General features: G+C 40.0%; 1 protein-coding gene across 1 annotated transcript; it reads right to left on the reverse strand.

The window, feature by feature from the left end:
* Positions 1–213: 213 nt before the first annotated feature.
* On the reverse strand, positions 214–19,984 carry kiaa0232 (KIAA0232 ortholog). The gene is given in 9 exon segments (XM_028474189.1): positions 214–1,018; positions 2,886–2,916; positions 2,919–2,991; positions 3,103–6,475; positions 6,573–6,657; positions 6,754–6,823; positions 9,958–10,095; positions 11,232–11,808; positions 19,705–19,984. Coding segments are annotated over 8 exon segments (4,149 nt in total). The 5' UTR covers positions 11,469–11,808; positions 19,705–19,984; the 3' UTR covers positions 214–876.
* Between the last annotated feature and the right edge of the window lie 277 nt (positions 19,985–20,261).

The raw sequence follows: 20,261 nt of genomic DNA on the forward strand, positions 1-20,261 counted from the left end.
AAGTTGTGCCAAATAACTACAAAATAAACAAAGTCTGATTCAGGAGCAAGACAGGTGCCTGCACAAACAGCATCTATGTTATTTTTATATATATATATATATATATATATATATATATATATATATATTTATATATTTATGAAGGGGTTTTACAAAATAAAAAAAAATGAAAAAGGTTCCCCTTCCAAATTATTTTATAGGCTTGCATTTTTATTTTTTTTTTATTTTAGCTTTGTCATTTTGCCAAGAAAGCTTTTTGAGTTGTTTTTTTTCCGACTTTGCAAAAATAATTTCAGCCTCACAAAAACCACACACTACAACTAGCTTTTGAAAGACTATCACCATTCAAAGGGAAAACGACCTCTTAACTGCACACATTGGGAATTTACAGAAATGTCGATGAAAGTGCACACATGCTCTACATCCCATTCAGAAAGTCATCTCAACAAATGGTATTAAAGAAAACTCAAACTCTTATATTGCTCAAAATAAATCTTAACATCCTTACAATCGTCTTCCTGAACACAAGATAGAAAAGTCGAGACTGTGACAGCAGTGGTTTCTACACAATGTTAGGGTTGAGTATTAGAGGGAGTGGAGACAAGCACACATGCACAACCATTCAGACATCAACCAGAATCCTTGGACAGAAAGCAAAAATGGCAGGAACAAAACTTCTGAGGATGAAACGAAACAATCATCCTCGCAACTTAAACTGTGAGACTTTAATAAGGACCCAAGTAAAGAAAAAACACTTTTTGTTAATCCAATTGTTGATTCGAGCATTTAAATGGGTATCTGTTTGTTTGTTTTTGTTCTTTTTTTTTTTGGTAAAAGAAAATCCAACAGTGTTGTGTGGTAATTAAAGGGGTTGTCTCAGATATTTCTAGGTTTAATCCAGCTCTGAGATGACCCTGAACCTTTGCTGGTCGAGGTCCAGTCAGTAGAAGAAGAACAAAAGGTGTCCTCTGCGACCGTCATCCTCGCCAAATCTGAGGAACTCAAATGTTGCTGCTGCCTGTAGAAGAAGACATGAACAGGTTAAATAGAAACACTACACATTAATGTTGGTCACTAGTTTCACTTAACCCACATCAGACGTTTCCATTCAAAAGGAGGAATAAACCTATTTTACTTTGAGTGTAACAAGGTCAAACTAAGTCCAGTTTCTACAATGATTGAAGTCGCTAGTCATTAGCTGGCTTTCCATTACAGATTTTCTCAAATTAAAAGCAATATTTCTAAATGTCGACAAAGTATAATTGCGCTTTGAACATGTTTCCATTCAACGTTGTTTTGGGCAGGAGCCTCGTAACTACCATGAAATCTCATCCTGCGAGACTTTGCCGCAGGAAGACGGACGCTCCAAACATCCTTATAACTCTCCTTATTCCTTTGTTGTTTCACGTCTAATGTCGCAGTAATTATTTTCAAGTATAACGCTATTAAACACCCCGGTCTCCTCTTCTGTTTACACATACCACGTCATGTTTTCTCAGAGAGCAGGGGTCATGTGACCTTGTACGTCACGTTCTGTGACGTGTATTTGCGGAAAAGGTGTTGCAGCACACAGAGCGGACCAAAGATCCTGGGAAGTCTGCTGTAGCCCTTTCCACTCACCAGGTACCGTACAAGGCTGCTGCCCACGGAGAGGATAGGACCATTTAGGATGTATTACAGCTGGTATCCCACTTGATTTCTACCAGCATTCGGTTCCTGATCAATGGCTCACGGCTCAACTAGTCTGGGACACCCGGATGGACTGATGATTGGTTCACACCTCAACCGGTCTGGGACACTCAGATGGACTATCCTTTTATCCTATTCCGTTTGCCCTTCCGTTCACTAACCCAACAAGTCGAAGCGGATGGCTGCCACCTCTGAACCTGGTCCCTCTGGAGATTTTTTCCTTTCTTCCCACTGTCGCTAAATGCTTGTTCATGTGGATCTTGTTTGGTTCTTTCTTACAATGGACTTTATCAGCCTGCCTCTAAAATATCCGTTATGAGCACTCAGATACAAGAAGAAGATTCCAGACTCTGCTCCAGCACTTCTGTCAAGGAGCCGACGAAAATAAATACTAATAGCAAGAAACATAACTTAAGTGAACTTGAATTGTAATTTCGCAATTTAAAAGTATAATTTGTTTGTTTCTGTCAAAATTGACGCACAGCACCATATTGAAAAGCATAAACCGCATGACAGCCCTCTCGCCGGGAAATTCAAGTAGAAAAACAACCAAGACAGAATAGTTGACTGGCATAAAGTGGTACGCATACTCTGTAAGAAGGAGTTTGCCTTTTACCGGAGCACTTTGAGTTTAAAACATCACTTTGACGCAAAACATTCGTTAGTCGGGGACTCCGCTAGCACTTTGGCTAACTTATCAACCAGCTTGCGGCAAACCACCTTCACAGAACGTTGGGGCCTCAGTAAAAATACCTCGGACAAATTGACGGACACAATTGCAAAAACACTGCAGACCCATTAATATCATCAAAGACAGGCTTTACAAGTTGACTCTCAAGACACCATTGTACAAGGCTCCATCAAGAAACACAATATAATGTCCAAAATTCATGCACTCTATTAAACTGAAAAGGAGAAAAAAAAAAAATCATGAGGATTTAGCTGTAGTCACCCTGACAGGAGACAACTGGACTTCCTACCTAGTTCTTACTGTACATCTAATTACTGCTGCATCGTTCGCATTGAAAATAATGAAGACAGTGGCAAGTGAGTGGGGAATTGATACTAATATCACAACTGCACAAAATGTGACAGCTGCCGCAGCTAAATTTTTACCATTTGAGCATATGCCTTGCTGTGTTTTTAATTAGCGTTGATTTTTTTAACCGCTGACTTGTTCTAGATTGTTCATTTACCTGTACACTGAGATCCAGGAAAGAGGGGGGAACAGAGTGTGCTCTGCCACAAGCACTCCTCCTGCTGGTTGCTCGTTCCTCTCTGTCCACTTATATCAAACGGGAACTAAACAAAACAAATGACAAAGTTAAATCTGATAGTATTAAAGCAACTTCATGGCATATTATATTAACTAAACCTATCAAATATGCTATTGAGTGAAAATCAGCTTCTCACCTCTGGCACTTTCCCCACATTGTCATACGCAATCCCATATTTAGGGACTGGATCTGATGGTGGACACAAGCAGGACCGTTTCTCTCTTGTACACGTGTTTTCTTGAATCCTGCCCACTGAGGTGTTCATCTCTCCTCCTGCACTCGGCTCAGCAGCTGCCGTTTCGCAGTCTGGGCAAATCTCTTGCTCAGCGATTGGCAGAAGAGTACTGGATCCCTCTTGTGAATCCAGAGAAGTCTGGGCACTCTTCTCCATGCCAGACTTTTTTAATCTGGGTAAGAATTTACCAGATTCCAGTTCTGACTTCCCGTAATAAGGACCCTCACATTCTGCATCCTCCTCTAGAGGTTTGAGGTCGGCCTGTGGATCTTCAAATACATCCACTGGCGCAAGGACGGGAAAACTCATTTCTTCTTTATCTGTGTCAGCCTCCGAATCGCTCACACCACCAGGAGACAGCTCTGAAGCTGATATGGGTCTAAAATGAGTCCTGGGGGATATGCGAATAGCCCTGTATTGAGTCCTGTTGATGCCATATATACGTGGGTTGAAAGCTTCGTTCTCAGAGTCGGAGCAAAGAACAGACTTGGGCTTAAATCCAGGACTAAATGAAGCCATGTCCTCGGGCTTGAAGGAACACTCCACGTGAAGGACTTGTGAAAAGGGATTGTTCAGGCTGAAGGATGCAAACGGGTATTCTAGACCTTGCTCCTCTGTGTGCAAGCCTCCGTACGATCCGAGCAAATCTTCATGGAAGATAAAAGAAAATCCCTTGTTTAAAGCATCCGTGCCTCCCCTGGTGGTTAGATCACTCTGCCCAATGGACACCAGGGGCCTCCACAGGGGCCTATGTCCAGGGGCAAAGCAGCTTCCCGTGTTCATAAACACATCAGTGCCAGTGATGGTGAGCATGTCGGAGGTGGAAGAAGATGCGGTAGCAGCGGCACACTGAAGAAGGCTACCTTGGTTATCCCTCTGAGGCAAGACAGCCCAGTTCTTATCCCCACTTAGTGTCTTCAACTCTCCATACACCCCACCAAGGATGAATGATGTGCTCTCTCTGTCTGAGGTTGGGTCCCAGGGCTTGGACGGAGTCATGTAATCCCCTGCACCATCCACCTTGGAGAGCTTGTTTTTGGCCAAGTCCTGTTCTTCTTTCTTGCCTTCCCAGAGGTGATACTCAGATCGCTGCACTGCTCTTTTCTGCGGTGCCTGGATAGAAACTCCTTTAGACTGCACCTCCAGGCAGCTGCAGCAAAAACTGCCCGAATCCTCCTCAAACTGCCCCTCACCAAGTTTCTCAGCCTGCTGTCTTGACAGCGCAGACTTGCCTTTTCCAATCGCCATCCAAATGTCTTTTATGATCCCTGAGCTGTAATCCTCACTTTGCCGGTTTATATTGTCAGAAAATATACCAGTGCTGTACTGCTGACTTTCATCCCCTTCTAAAGCAATTCCACAAACTGACTCTAATTTAGATTTTTTGGTAAGGGTCTGATTGGATGGTGTGCCAACACTGACCTCCTTACACTTCCTGCCAGAGTCCTCCTGCAAAAACTCCAAGATTTCATCCTCTAGATAAGTACCAGAGAGAGGAGGAAGGAGAGAATTAATATCACCATTGCCAATTTGAACTGTGTCCTCTGCCACAGCATTTCCTTGCTCATTGTCAGAGCGGGTCTCCTCTGAGTGAGACCACGGACTGCAGGTTCGTGTAGAGAGGTTTGAACAGTGTTCCGTTTCATCGAAGGCACTATTTTTGGTCCATATTAGCAAACGAGACTGTTTGTTTGAATGTGGGTCGAGACAGCTACTGGAGTCGGTGTTGTTTTCCTGACCAACAATGAGTGAGTCGCAGGGAAATGGAAAAGTTGGGCTGTCATACTGCAGCTCAAAAAGAGAGAAACAGGATGAGTTTATGCCAGCTACTTCACTGGTGGCTTCAGAAACGAGTGGCTCATCCAAACCCCCAGAAAGCTTGCTCAGAGTGAGAGATGCATTATCATGAGGCGAGAGCCGCACGGGAGACTCTCCTACAAAGCTTTCTCCGTCTATATCTTCTGATGTAGAAGGTGAATAACATCCCCAGACGTGAGCCATGTTTTCTAAATCCTCCATTAGAAATCCAAAAGATCCTGAAGCTTCCTGTGAATTCGCCCATATTGCACTTTTCCCTTGCTGCTCAAGGCCATCTAACACTAAACAGCATTCCGCCTCTACATCTCTTTGCTCTTCACTTTTTTGTCGAATCATGTTTAGGATTCGACTTTCTTGTATGGATTCTGAGGCACTAGTATCCAACATGGATTGATAAATGTCAACTTCATAGAAGTGAGTAAATTCTGACAGATGCTTATCATCTAAATCTCTACTATCCTCTGGCTGGGGGCAGCTTGAGGTCCCTGGGAGTTCAGCAATGCTTTCCTCTGTGTCACCAGGACCTTCAACAAAGTGTCCATCTACAAACGAGCCTGCTGCTAGATAAGCCCTCTGATAGCTCTCATTGGCAATGCAAATTCCCTGGAATCGCTCTGGCAGTCTCTCTATGTTGGCTGCCAGGGCAAAACCATCACAAGAGTCTACCTGGCTTCGATATTTTGTTTCCAGCTTGCTTTGTCTACTGTTAAAAGGTATCAAATACTCAGTTATGGGCTCAGTATACCAAAGAGGCTCCTCCATGTACTCCTTTTTGTTTCTGGCCTCGACTCCGGACTCTTTTGCTTCCACCCAGCCTGGATCCTTATGAATCTCCTTCAGCGGCCTCTTCCCCTTCTTGTAAAGCTGTGGTTGTTTCACAGCACCACCTGTGCTACCGCTCCTTCCTGTGTTTCTGCGCTCCTCTTTGTCAACAACTTTCACCTGCAGCTTTGCCTGCCCACTGTTGCGGGTTCTCCTGTTTCGTGCAGCCTCCCTGGATTTAGGCCTAATTCTAACGATCTTGCTTCTGGATGACTTGTAGTCACCCTGGTTACCACTTGAGCTTGAGCCTGCCTCACTGGAACCAGAGGACCAGGACCTGGGTCGGTATTTGGCCTCAGATCGATGTCTCATCTGCCTTTTGGAGTGAACAATGGATTTCTCCTCTGCTGCTGCACCGCCATGGTATCTGTTCTCTTTCTCCTTCTTGCTTCTTCGCTGCTGACCTCTCTCATTCATCCCAGGGGTCATGGCATTGTATGCTCCCTGGTTTTGCTCCTTTACAGCTTCACCCTCACTGTTGCAATCTTTGGGAGATGAGGTATCTGTGCTGGTCTGTGGGGCTGCAGAGGATGAAGAACTTGAGTATGTGCTGGCTTTGGCTTTATTCCAAACTGTCATGATCTCTTGGAGACAAACTGGTTTCTCTGACAAAGGAGGAAAGGCTTCATAATACCTGCAAAGCACATAAAACAAAAAGGTACACATTTTACAGCGCGATAATTGAGATAAGCAGTAAGAGTAAATAAGCTACATCCAGTTTTGTGGCTTACATTTCCACCTGGTCCTTTGATGAGGGAGACTCGGCTCGCTCTGGAGACTGAGAGCCATCGCATTTCTTTTGAATATGTTTCTCCTCTGAAAAAACAAACAAACCCACAAACGTTAAAGTTTTCATCCAACACTGCACTATTAACCTGTTACATTAGAAATAAAAAAAAAATAAAAACCAACCCTTCTGTTTGTTTTGGATGTCCTTCAGTTTAGAACAAAGCTCTTCAACCAGGTTCTCAATACCAGAATTCTGTAGAAACGGAAAAAACAAGACGTATGATAATAGAAACTTGTTTCATAAACCAGTGGATAAAGCAATGATTTACTTTAAATTGTTCTAATTCTCATAGCTTAGCTGTAATTTGTTGGATCCACATCAACAGCTCAAGACAAAAAAAAAAAATCACAACAACAAAGCCAAATACAGACACCGCAACTATCAGAAATCTGAATGTAGATGGTAAAAAGGTCCAGACAATAACTAATCCAAAGAATCTCAAATAAAGTTTTCTTTGGAGGCACTTATTTTGTCCAATTATTGAAAAGGTGTCCAGGGTCTACATAAACTTTTAAGGGCACACCAAAATAATTTGATGTATCTGTGTAAAATAAAAATAGAGTTTTGTTTTTTTGGCCAAAAGCTTGTCTGTTATTATGAGGTATGCATGTCCCCGGTAATAAACAGAGATTCACTTTATTCTGGTGGGTTTCTACAAGCATCTACAAACACCTAGTTATCTTGCTACTAAGCTACCTGTCCATATTACTGAGTAGAAATATGCTTTCTCTTACACTTACATAGTGGGGTTTGATGGACAGCGGAGCACGAATCAGTTATGCAGTGGAGACTTAATACCATGTTAGGTCAAACTCAGCTGTTCAAAGCAGCAAAAGTGCAGACTCAAAACTAAATAAGCTATATAATAGAAACATATTGGTATATACAATATAATAATTTTCTATATCACCAAATTAGAAGTCTTCATACATCTTGATTCTCGATATATTACCCAGGCCTAGTAGGAAAACTATCAATCAGCTCCAAAGAGATTCTGCCAAACCGTTTAACTCCTCATGCGAGGGAGGCAGCAAAATGCTCACACTGTGTATAGTGGGGACAAGGAGCTGCTAAAAGCTAGTGGGGATATGGTTTAGAAATGACCAAAAGAACAAGATCACAAGTACAAGCAGCTCAAATGAGTTTTCTCCGCAGCGTGGCTGAACCTTAGAGAAAGGGTGAGGAGCTCCGTCATCTGAGAGAGACTCGGAGTAGAGCTGCTCCTCCTTCACTTTGAGAGGAGCCAGCTGAGGCAGTACAAGCATCTCGCAAGGATAAGGATCCTTGAGGCCTCCCTAGGGAGGTATGATGGGCATGTCCAGCTGGGAGGAGACCCTAAGAATGGCCTAGGACCTGGTGGAGAGATCATATCTCACAGCTGGCCTGGGAACACCTCAGGATTCCCCCAGAGGAGCTGGAGGAAGTGAGATGGAAGGGGACCATCTGGGCTTCTCTTATGAGGATTTTTCCCACACCACCCGAACCCAGCAGTAGCAAACAAGTAACAATAGCTTGTTACAACTTCCCTTAAAAAAATGACAAACCTCAAACCTCTGGAACACCAATGAAAGTTATTCCTATTTTTTTTTTTTTTTTTGGGGGGGGGGGGGGGGGCGGTGGTAAGATTTAACTTTTGGGATAAGAATGATGTGCCGGGCTACTACATTAACCTACCAGTTATTAAACTTTTTTACAGTCCTGAATGAGAAAATAAAGATCAAAGATTGCAGCGTAAAACAAATTTAGTTTCCAAATCAGTTGTTGTAAATATACTTTACAAAATGTGATTTAATTTTCATATATTTACTGTCTACTTAAATTTACTTATTCAATATTTCAGGGACTACCCTAAAAAATAATAATAATAAAAATACATTTTATTTATAATGCACTTTACATTTAAAACAAATATCAGAGTGCAAAAACTGACATGTAGTTTAGAATAACCACTAACCCACTAAAACTAGTTGACAAAGACAAAGTGCACAAGATGACACTTGGAAGGTCCGTTCAATAACAAAACACACAACCAGTCTCTAAGAAGAGAAAGCATAAGGCAGGGTTCAACACTTTTAAAAGCAGCTGACTTGCACATGAGGCATGCTCAGCCATGACTGTGCTATATTTAGCCGCGTGCCCAAAATGCAGCATTTAAAAAAATAATCAACTCGTAAAAGGGGGTGGTGGAGCATTATTGCTTGCCCCACAATGCACTCAGTAAGACCTAACCTTTATTTTTATAACTCAAATTACCCACACAGAAATTTGACAAATAAATATTGGCATACAGCCATCTAACCCTCTCATTCCCCAACTTTGATGCACTTAAACATTCCTTATAACGCCACATGAGAAAGCCAGCTATTGACCCTCCAGTGTTTCCTTGTGTATCATTGTGCTAATGCTGGTCAGCTGACTCACACCGCTGCAATCCCATGCAGTGTGTGCAGAGAAAAAAAAACATGAGTGCAGAGTCCAGTCCTTCAGCAAGAAGGGCTACTTGCTCTGTCCTTACATAAGCCCAACTACAATCATCCCACTCCACAGCACACCTCTTTAAAGCTGTGCCACAGTGCTGTGAAAGACTGGAAGTGAAAACTTATGTGCAGTAATAACAAGTTAAGCCTTCTGTTTTATGCGTTGTATTTTTCATACAGTTGTAGTCAAGCATTCAGGTGAAAATTGTTAGTATGTCTGATATTGTCCTGCACTGAGGCTGTTTGAATATGTGGCTATGGACTTACACCTCATTAAGGAACATGAGATACAACTAACACGCACAGATACAACCACAGTCGACTCACAAATGAGCGCCTGCATCAACGTCTCTGCCTGAGCATTACACAATGTGTGCCTAAGTTCAAAGAATTGGCAACGGATGCAAGATGCCATTTCTCTCATTAAACAGCAGTGTAGTTTATAGTACATTTCACCATTGTGACAGCTTGAAATCTTGACATGTTTACCAAAACACTCAATGGAAGGGTGAATGTTTTGTTAAACTGAAAAGGAGATTTTTTATTTCTTTAATTTAGTGTTTTTGAATTTTTGTGAACAGCAATGAATTTTCCTCCTTTGTTGGGGACTTTTTTGTTGATTTTTAAAAATGTAATGGTTCCTCGACCTATTTTTTCATATTGTTGTTTTGCAGAAATGTTTGTTTTGTTTTATTCAAACATTCATTAGAATGGCATTTTATCTTATACGTTTGAATTGTTTTGAGTAACAAACAGACCTGTGGCTTGTTAAAAATATCTGTGTGGAACATTAAGATTTGTATTCGAGTACTCCCTGTTTTAGGAATCAGGGAATATTATGAAGCTCACCTCATCAGATGCAGACCGCAGACATTGCACGGCCGCTTGCTTCTTCATTTCCTCCAGGCTGAGGTCGGTTCCTCCTTTCCTCTTGCCCTTGCCCCATTTCTTCCCTGCTCCCTTCTCCCACCCCAAGATGTCATTTTCCTTTGAAACAGACAGAAATGCCAAGTTTTTATTGAAAGAAACACGATTTGCAAACTAGAGAAAAACTACACAACTTTTCTCTCTTAAAGGGGCAGTATTATGAAAAATTCACTTTATAATGGTTTTTCTACAGTGATATGCATTATTTTAGCCTCATTCAGAGGTCCAAAGTTGAAAAAGTTCTGCTTCCTCCCTCCCTTGTTATTACACATTTTGTGAAAAGTCAGCTCCAAATGGGCGAGTTGGATTTTCGCCCCAATATTACATCATAAGGGGGAAACTCCTCCTCCTGACAATCCTGGCTCCTCCTACCCTACATAATAATGTGAGATTGTGAGCTCCTCCCTCTAAAACTACCTCACAGGTAAAACAAACACTGTTGTTTAATATAGATTATACATTATTGTCATATATGTAAAGCTACATACACAAAATGTGATCCAAAGTGCAGTGTGATTGCTCACAATCAGTTCCATTTTAGTAGCTGTTATATCGCCTTTGACATGATCTGAAGTGTTTGTGACCAGATGCAACGCAGCGGTTGGGCAAAACAAATGATTATCACCCTAAATGGACTATTCCTGCGGTCAGAAGAGGTGACGATGACAAGAAAGTGACTTAGCAGCTTAACACTCTGGTGAGTGTTTGAAACGACTGACTCAGATGACAGTTTAATCTGCTGCTGCCGCACACACTGACACCCTGAAGCAGTGTTTTTGTCGGACTCACAATCATAATATTAACTTAAATAGCCATGTGTTTCACTGTAATGTGCAGTTTTTTGGCTGAAAGCAATAACAAGAGTGAGGATAGCAAAAGAAAATCGCTATGGTGATCACTGATCACCCTCCCCAAGAGCGAGGCATGAAGTCTGTCTACAGACACGCCCACTCATACATGTATGCATGAAGGCCCCAAAACAGCCCGTTTTTACAAGAAGCATGAAATTGACTTTTCAGAGGGCTAAAACTCCAGAAAACAGGTGTGTTTGGGAAAATAAACCTATGTTGTTGGGGTTCTTAGAACAAATTTAGATGAGTGAAAAATAGCATCATACTGGACCTTTATTATAAGCTTTCTTCACCCTCCCTCATGAGCTACAATCACTAACAATCCCATTGAGAACAGGGTCCTACCTGGTCCTGCAGGTCGTAGTCATAGCTGTCATGCAGAAGAAGGCTGAGGACATAGCGGGTGTAGATCATGGCATCGATCCCGCACTTCTCCAGCTCCTGGCCAAGCCAACTTTGCACTGGACCCAGTGACTGGAGCAGGGACATCTCTGAGGCAGGCAAGGGTCCCACAAGAGGGTAGGGGCAGGAGAGGTTTTCAGGAGGAGCAGGACCGTCAGAATCGGTGCTCACTGGACGCATGGGAGCTCAGGTGTTGGCCATTCTCTTGAAAAGCAGCATCATGACTGTTGGTACGAGTGGACGTCGGTCAATGGAGAAGGATGTGGAGAGAGGTTGATGCAGAACCTTCCTGGAAGAGGGGGCTGTCACTCCAGCGGGATGCACAGAAGGGGCTCTACATGGGGAGGCATGTAGGATGTTTGACTTTTTTATTGCTTTGAGCAAATAAAAGGGGAGGATTCTACTCATCAGGCATGACTACTGCTGCTGACAGATCTCAGCTGCTGAGCAATAACACAATGTGTTTGCATCTCAGTCACAGAGGTCCATTTTGGGCTACGCCTCACTTCACCGGCACAACCTGAAACAGAGCAAACAAATATGCATCAGTTCCTGCAGAACATTCCACATTTATATTGTAACACATAAAACTTAAACACACATAGTCTCTTTTTAAAGACAAACTGACAAAGTAACTATTTCACAGCCTTTAGAAATATCAGTAATTACAATGTCTCTGTTAGAGGCGGGACAATACACTGAGTTAATGGTGCAATACAATACAAACTAAGAGTTGAAAATAACTGATTACAAGTACTCAAGTTACTGTAATTTAGATTGATACTGTTTAAGTATCCATAAAAGCAACTCAATCAGTCATTTTACTTGTACTTAAGTACATTTTAAAAGTAGTAATTTGTTACATTTCTAAACCAAACCGTTACTGAGTACATTATTAATCTTTTAATTAAAAATGATCAAGTGATGTTGTGAAACTACAAAAAATGTGATAACCAAACAATAAAATGCATCACATCATAGACGACCAACCAGATTAAATACACCGCCCCAAAACAGCATTGAATGTTGGTTATTCTGAATGTAATTCATTGGTGTTAGTATATTTATTTATTTTAAGTTGTACATTTTGACAAACCTTTTTTGTTATACAGATGCCTTTGTGGAAAATAACTTAGTTCCAATTGTGCAAGATTTAGTCTCTTCCTTTGTAAGTTGATACATGAGATGTTTACTGTGTGCAAGGGGACCGTGGCAAGATTTATTACCAAAAATAAATGTGGGGGGTGAAATTAACTAGTTTACTTTGAGTACTAATCAATTGAGCTACTTTTTACCTGTATTTGAGTATTTTATGTATGACTTACTTGTACGTGAGCACAATTTCAATCAAGTAATGGTACTTCTACTTGAGTAGAATATGTCAGTACTCGTTAAACCTCTGAACACTAACGGGTTTACGAGATAGATACGATATTTCGAAAAATGAAGAGACTAAAAAATATTAATTTATTATTTTTCTTATACTTATTAAATGAAAACATATTTGACTGAGCTTTGTATAAGCTTTTCAAGTTTTTAACTGAACATAAAAAAATAAAACTAACTAAGTCAAGACAAGTCATGCCATTCTAAAAGCAGGAACAAACAGCTGATATTAGCAGGATAAAATGAAGACAACAGGGAAAACATGAATCAGTGGCAAAGTTTACATCGGACCTTTAATTCCTCTTTAATTCAGAATAAAAGTTAAATCCTCTTTAAACTGACCTTATAAACACTTTATTCCTAATGCAAATGTAATTACGAATTAAACTTAAATCCGAAATTAGGTGGATGGTTTATTTTCTAGGGATGTAACGATTCACTCAACTCCCGATACGATTCGATTCACGATGCTGGGTTCACGATACGATTCTCTCACGATTTATTTTACAAAATGGGACTGTAGACAAATTTTTTTTTTGGGAAAAAAACTAGAAAATACTGGACTATTTTCCTTTTATTTTTCATTGTCAAAAGAATTCCTTGATAAACTATTCAAAACAATGCAATTTAACTAAAAATAAATCTTGAATGAAATAAATAAAGGAAAAATACAAATGAAAATGAAGCCTATTAATTTAAATTCTGGTTTTATAATAAACAATGCAAAACTGCATAATAGTTCTTTTTCTTTTAAAAGTGCAACTGAAAATGTATTTTGTGCCTAAACAATTGGACTTTAAAAAAAAAAAAAAAAACCGTGATTGCACTGATTTACGTCATATTTGTTTGGACCAGCAGAGGGCGCTGGTAACACAGTGGTCGGTTGGCATGCAGATATCTAGCAGTGAAGAAGAGAAGCTATGCTAGCAGACAGAGCTAAAAGAAAAACGTGACTTTTACAGATATTCAAGTAATATTACAGATATTCTGTCGGTGCTAAAGGGGTAATGAATCATTTATTAACATATTTACACGCCTACACTTGTGGATAGCAATAAAAAAAGTACTGCGATTCAATTTTCAGAAAATCGATATCAACCGTGATACCTATGAATCGATTTTTAACTGCCTTACGATTAATCGTTACCTCCCTATTCAACTGATGATTAAAGAAGAATGAAACAAGCTAGAAACAAAATTAATTTTCTGATGAAATTAAAGACTTTAATCTTTCAGAATCTGGTGTCAGAATTTAGATTGTCATAGTACAAAATATTCTATGGGTTTTCAGTGATGTTGCTAGGTACGCCTCCTGTGTCCTGGACACATAAAAATCTAAAAGGATGCAGTAAATCCACTATCCATGCGTCCCAGGGACGCACCTCACTTTTCCCATGAAAAACAACACATTGTGAAAAACAACTTATGTTTAAAATCACAGTAACTAGCAAAAGAAACCTAGCCGTCAGCTGACCCATTTACGCATTAACTTGATCCCATTGAGTACATGCTAGTTTAGCCAACTAGCCAGTTAACGCAGATTTAATTTCAAAATGTTTCCTGGGACCGCTTATTAAGTGCACCAGTCAGAATAATCCATGTCACTAAAATCTACCTTTTAATTGTATCTTACTTTATTTTTGACATACGTTTTTGTTTAATTATGAGTTTTTTATGTATTAGCATTTATTTTGTTTCCTCACAGGAGTTAAAAACTAAAATTTTCTTTAAAAAATGATAAATATTTTTTAAAAAAAACGTCATTTAAAAAAATAAAGTGGAAAACACGGAATTTGGGGGAAAACAAAACGGAATTCTGGAAGAAAAAAAACGGAAATTGTAAAAAAAATAAAACACATTTTATAGGGCCCTAAGTCAAAGATACAAACTTCTTATTAGTAAGCAGTAATGTTGCTAGGTACGATACATTGTGAACATCAACTTATGTTTAAAATCACAGTAACCAGCAAAAGAAACCTAGCCATTAGCGGACCCCTTTACGCATTAAATCAGCGCAGACATGATCGCCATGAGTTTAGCCACTATAACAACAATCAGCCAGTTAACTAGCTGCTTACAATACACCACAAACATATCTGCATCATTTCATTTTTCTCAACAGACTTTGCACTGTTAAGTTAAATTTTGCACTATAAGTTTCATAGTGATTGACTCAGTTCATTTTATTTAGTTGATCTTCAGACAAGAAGATTTTGGTGAAAATTTATTTTTTGACTGTCATGGTGATGAGAATGTTTTGTTTGTGTTAAAATCAGCACTTTTATTGATAATTTATTTTGTACAACAGACACCATTTTGTTTTCATTTGAATTGTATTTGTTTAATTTCAGATACATTTTGAACATACATGAATATATCTGCTAATTATAGCCATATCATACCACCATTAAGAGAGTTTAACACTACAATTTAAGAAATAGAAGAATATAAGAAAAACATTTTTTTTTTATTGGGGACCCATTGAATTTCCCAGAGACCCACTCAAATCACCACCTGTGGGTTCCGGGGACTCACTACATTTAAAACCTGTCAACATCACTGGGTCTTTAAAAATTAGTCAAAATGCTCTGAAACGGCTGGCACTGAAGGGGTAGAAATTTTGAAAATGGCAGGCACTGAATGAGTTAATCAATGATCATGTAAGAGAAATCACACGTTTTGCAGTTTTTATGCTTCTTGAACTTATTCGTCACAAAAACATGGAAGAATCAAACAAAACAAACTCACGTGACCTTTTAAAAAGGAATTACTTCAATAAACGCTCAATAAGCAATATTGGTCAAATAAACACATATACAGTGCATTTATATCCAAATCGAGGTAAAACAACTTTCAACAAAATTTAACTTTAAAAAAGACAAACCTAATCAAATTTTACAACAAATACAACTTCCTTGAATATGAAGCAAAATAACAGAACATTACTGTATTTTGTAAGTCATATTGCTATATATTTCCATACAATTTGTTTCCGTTGTTCTGTTTACATTAACAGCAGAGCAGATGGACAAAGCACAGCACTTCAAAGAGTAAAAACCAGAATCGGAGGTCTAAAAATTTTCTGAATCGATTTCGTCAGTTTATTCGATGAACCATTTTAGGCCTATGTAATAAAGCTATTTAATCTGCTATTGGCTAAAAAGTAATCCTAATGAAGAATCTGTTGATATATTGTGATTGCATTAAATAGTCACTACAACGTATACAGAGCGGGCTCTCAGAGCTTTTTTTTAATTACTGGGTGTCTCACAGTTCTCACTCATCTTATCTGCTGTTTCTTCCCTTTTTCTGAGAAGCTCTCCACCCAAGTTTAAATATGGTGGTTATTCAAGCTTGAGTTCAAATGTCCTATACAGATATACTTTGCATCAGCGTCTAATTACCCCAACAGGGATGGCTTTGCTCCGAGTACAAATTACAGGAAAAATATTCATCTTTAGGTAAAGCAACAGAGTTTTAAATATCTGAATAAATGCCTTAAACTCTTGAAAATTCTCAGGGATTTCATTTTTAACACAGTTGTATAAATGTAGAAGTGTTTAAACTACAATCATCTTTTTCACTACTTTTTGTTTTATTTTCATAATTGTCCAGCAGGCTTTAGATCAAACAAAGTAAGTGGCTGCTGAGCTAAAATGAGTTTGACGCCTCCGGCCTACAATACCAAGTGTTATTTAAAAGCTATAATCCATTAGCACCCGTGTATGCTGTGCAGAGGGAGTCAGTATGATACACAGGCATAGCCACAGGCACACATGCAACCACACTTATTTGAACAAAAAACACAACACGCATGTTTTTATTTTAATCAAATTGGGGGAGGCAAGCTGAAACGTGCATGCATTGTTGTCGACTCGCAGGTAAATTTTTTTTATTTAAGATAAATTGCCTGAAAGTAATGTAAAAAATTTAAATTGCCGCTCATAAGTTTATCACCACCGAGTAAAGACTGTTGAGATTTCCGCATTTGTTCCAATATTACTGCAGGTCCCACATAATACCCAATTTAAATTTGAAAAGCGCGTCTTGGAATCCGTCTGGAATAAAATGTTATTACTCATCTCGACAGTGTGTGTGAGTATTTATTAGTGGAGGACCCATACCAAGCATGACTAACTAACTACATTCATCATCACCTTCACATAATCAACAAATCGCTTTTAGCTTTAAAGTCAGGTTGGAAAAAATATAAAAACAAACCAACTTGAGCTCACTTCATTCAATTATCCATGCCAGTGGTGCTCGTTATCACAATCCCCCTATGATGTGAAAAATTCCGATGTGAAAAATTCCTGATGAGAACCCTGGAACGCACTCAGCAATCCATCTAACTGTGTGTACTAGGAAGTAGCAAAAGCAACGACTCCCAAAACGCGCATTTTAAAACAAAACAAGTGATAAAATACTTATCTCACAAATATGGAAAAACTGTATAGAAGGACACCATTTTACGGTACTCTATGAATAATATTAAAGGTCCCATGTCATGCTATTTTTCACTCATCTCCATTTGTTCTAAGTAGGATTGTGATGATATCTCGATACGGCGATGTATCGTGATATTTTTCTGCACGATCGATTATCGCCAGGTATCGATTTTTAAAAAAAACCTTTATTTGCTTTTTCACTAAAATGTGCAGGTAGGTCTTCACAGAAATTTTGTCACTGTTTGTTGAAGGAACCAATATTTTGTTTACTGGAATATTGTACTATAGTGGTGTCAGTGGTAAGAAAGACCCTATTTTTTGTTTACAGAAAGCACTATTGGAGATACTTATTTGTTTACATTGGTATGTTGACACTTATTTACAGAAATGTTGCATTAAAATATTGTATAGTGAGGTACCCAGAGGTTACCACCCCTAGTTCTAAGAGCTCTAAAAACATAGTATTTGAGGTTTATTTTCCCAAACTTGCCTGTTTTCCAGAGTTTTAGCCTCTGAAAAGTCACTTTCTGAGCAACTCTACACAAACAGGCTGATTTGCTGCCTGCCTATGCATATTCATGAGTGGGCGTGTCTATAGACGGGACACTTACTTCCTCCTCCCCACACGGTGACGTGAGGCCAAAGGACGGCCCGCCCTCATCCCACCCACTCCGTAGCCCAGCTCATGCTGCTTTATAAACGTGAGACAGAGCGTGGGGGCGGGGCGTTCGTTGGTACATACATCGATTGTAGAAAATACATACATAGTACTGCGCTGAAATGATGCTGAAATGCGCACCTTTGAGGGCGTGTCTGTTTACATGTCAATCACGGCAGAGAGCTTCCTGGAATTCATCATCAAAGTGGGAACTTGTCATCAAATTGGAGCATGGTGTTTGGGCTTGCCCTGCAGTAAGAAAGGCGCAAATCACCCTATAACTAATGATTGAGGGAATCAATGAAAAACACACTTTGGGCATGTGTATGAAGCTCAAATAGCACTTTTATCATGTTTAAAGCACAGAAAAGTTAATTTAACGTAAAATGGGCCTTTTAAATAATTGTATGATGTCAGTTGCACTGTGATTGTATAAATAAAAACAAGCTAAAAATATTGATATATCTCAATACAGGGAATATTGTCATTTTCTATATCACCAAAATAGAAAACCTGAAACATTCTTGAATCACTATACATTGCCCAGCCCTAATTATTGTGTTTTTAAATGTGCAGGAGTAGGAGGTACATGGCTTCAGGTTTAATATCTAAAGGGGTATAGGACAGTAAAAAGTTTGGGAACCACTGCAAGTTTCTGAGAAGCCAAAATTGGCCATTTTTACATATTTAAAAGACAGCTAAATTGTTGCAAATCCTAAACTAAATGACAGCAAGAGGGACCCAAAAAAAAACTACATATTTTGTTCCTCTTTATAGGATGCATCAGGTGTAATAATGAGGAAGGACAGCACATATGAGCTGTGCAGAAAGGGTAAATCCCATCAGTGTGACGACCTGCCCGGCCTCCCGTCACAAGCAGCTGACTAGGACACCGACGTGCTGTGCAAATGGAGGCTACACGCTAGTGATTGGCTGACTTGGCCGTCACTCTACATAGTCATGTAATGATTTAATATCATTGACAAAACAGCAAACATGCGTTATAGTGGCGTGTATTAAGCTGCGGTGCCACTCTGTGTATTTGTAGTGTTAACATTTCACTGTGGGTTGGGTCAAGTTCAGTTAACAGTCGTAAACGTGCTGAGAGGGTTTTCCTCACTCGCCAGAGCCTGAACATGGCTGACCAGTGTCTACATTAGCCCAGCTGTTTCTTCTAGGCACGTTAGCCCCGGCAGCTAACGCCTGAAAACACACTTAATAACCAGCTCAGTGTGCGGACATGTTTTTAAATCATGCCAGGCTAACTTTACGGAGACATGGATTTGAAGATCGCATTAGAAACGCCACCACTTTAACAACGTAATCCGGGATAATGTTGCAGACGTAGAAATATAACTTTAAGAAGCATGTTTGGCTCGCTGACGGTGCCATTACCATTAGCGTCACTTTGCTAATAACAAACGGCAAGGTTAGAAGCACCGCCGACCTTTAGCCAATGAGCCAGGTTAGCAGCCCGACGGCCTAAAATTAACAGATACTCATTAAAAATTAACCCGATAACTTTCACGAGATAGTCAAATGTGTATTAGCTTAGCGCAAGGCATGTGACAAGAGACATTAACAGCTTCCCCGTCAAAATGACCAGATAAACAGCAGCGTAAACCAAACCATTGATCGGTTCAGAATCACAAACACGAGTAATAATAAGTCAGTGTGGTGAGACAATAAACAGACTAGCAGCAGTTAGCTTTAACGTGGCTAAGCTTGTTGTTGTGACCGAGGGGGAGGCGGCACCGCAGCCCCGGTAGGCTACAAGAGGCTGACTGGAAGACGCTTTCCCTTCAAAAATGTGCGCCATTTCGTCACCAAGCTAACGCAAGACTTTAACACGAAGCACAACATGAGAAAACTAGCTCACAGCTTGGACTCGTGAAGTCGCACGCCAACACGCCGGTTTGCTTACCTGCCGCGGGCTGAAGCAGAGCGAAGCGGCAAAAGGGGAGCGGCTATTTCTCTCCCGTTGCCGTTCCGAGTTCTGGAATCCGCTGCGGTAGCATCGCGTATCATGGACGCCGACAGAAATGGCGCTGTGTCGAACGTCTACTACTCCTACAGCGTCAAGGAAACTGGCGACATTCAGGCTCCTAAGTGGAAGGTCATTCCTCTATGGAGTGTGACGCAGAGAACCAAAATGTCTGCCCCACCGGACCAGTTTCATTCATGAGGGAGCTCATTGAATGCGCCACCCTCCGCGTTCGTATCCAGGCAACAGGGCACACCTCTGCCGTCCAGCTCGTGTAGATTGATTCCTCCGCTGGAGTATTGCATCAGAAGCCCAACTAGTGCTTCGACTGCTCTTATCTTTAATGAATATGGCTAATTGAGTAACATAAAACCATAAAGGAAAATACTAATGAAAAAACCCACTAATCAGAGTAATGTTTATAACTTTAGACCGTACAAAGCACTATATTACATAGCAGAGGTGGGCAACTTTTATCACAGAGAGGGCCCCAAAAT

This window comes from Gouania willdenowi, chromosome 18 (genome assembly GCF_900634775.1).
Source record: "Gouania willdenowi chromosome 18, fGouWil2.1, whole genome shotgun sequence".
Classification (NCBI taxonomy): Eukaryota; Metazoa; Chordata; class Actinopteri; order Blenniiformes; family Gobiesocidae; genus Gouania; species Gouania willdenowi.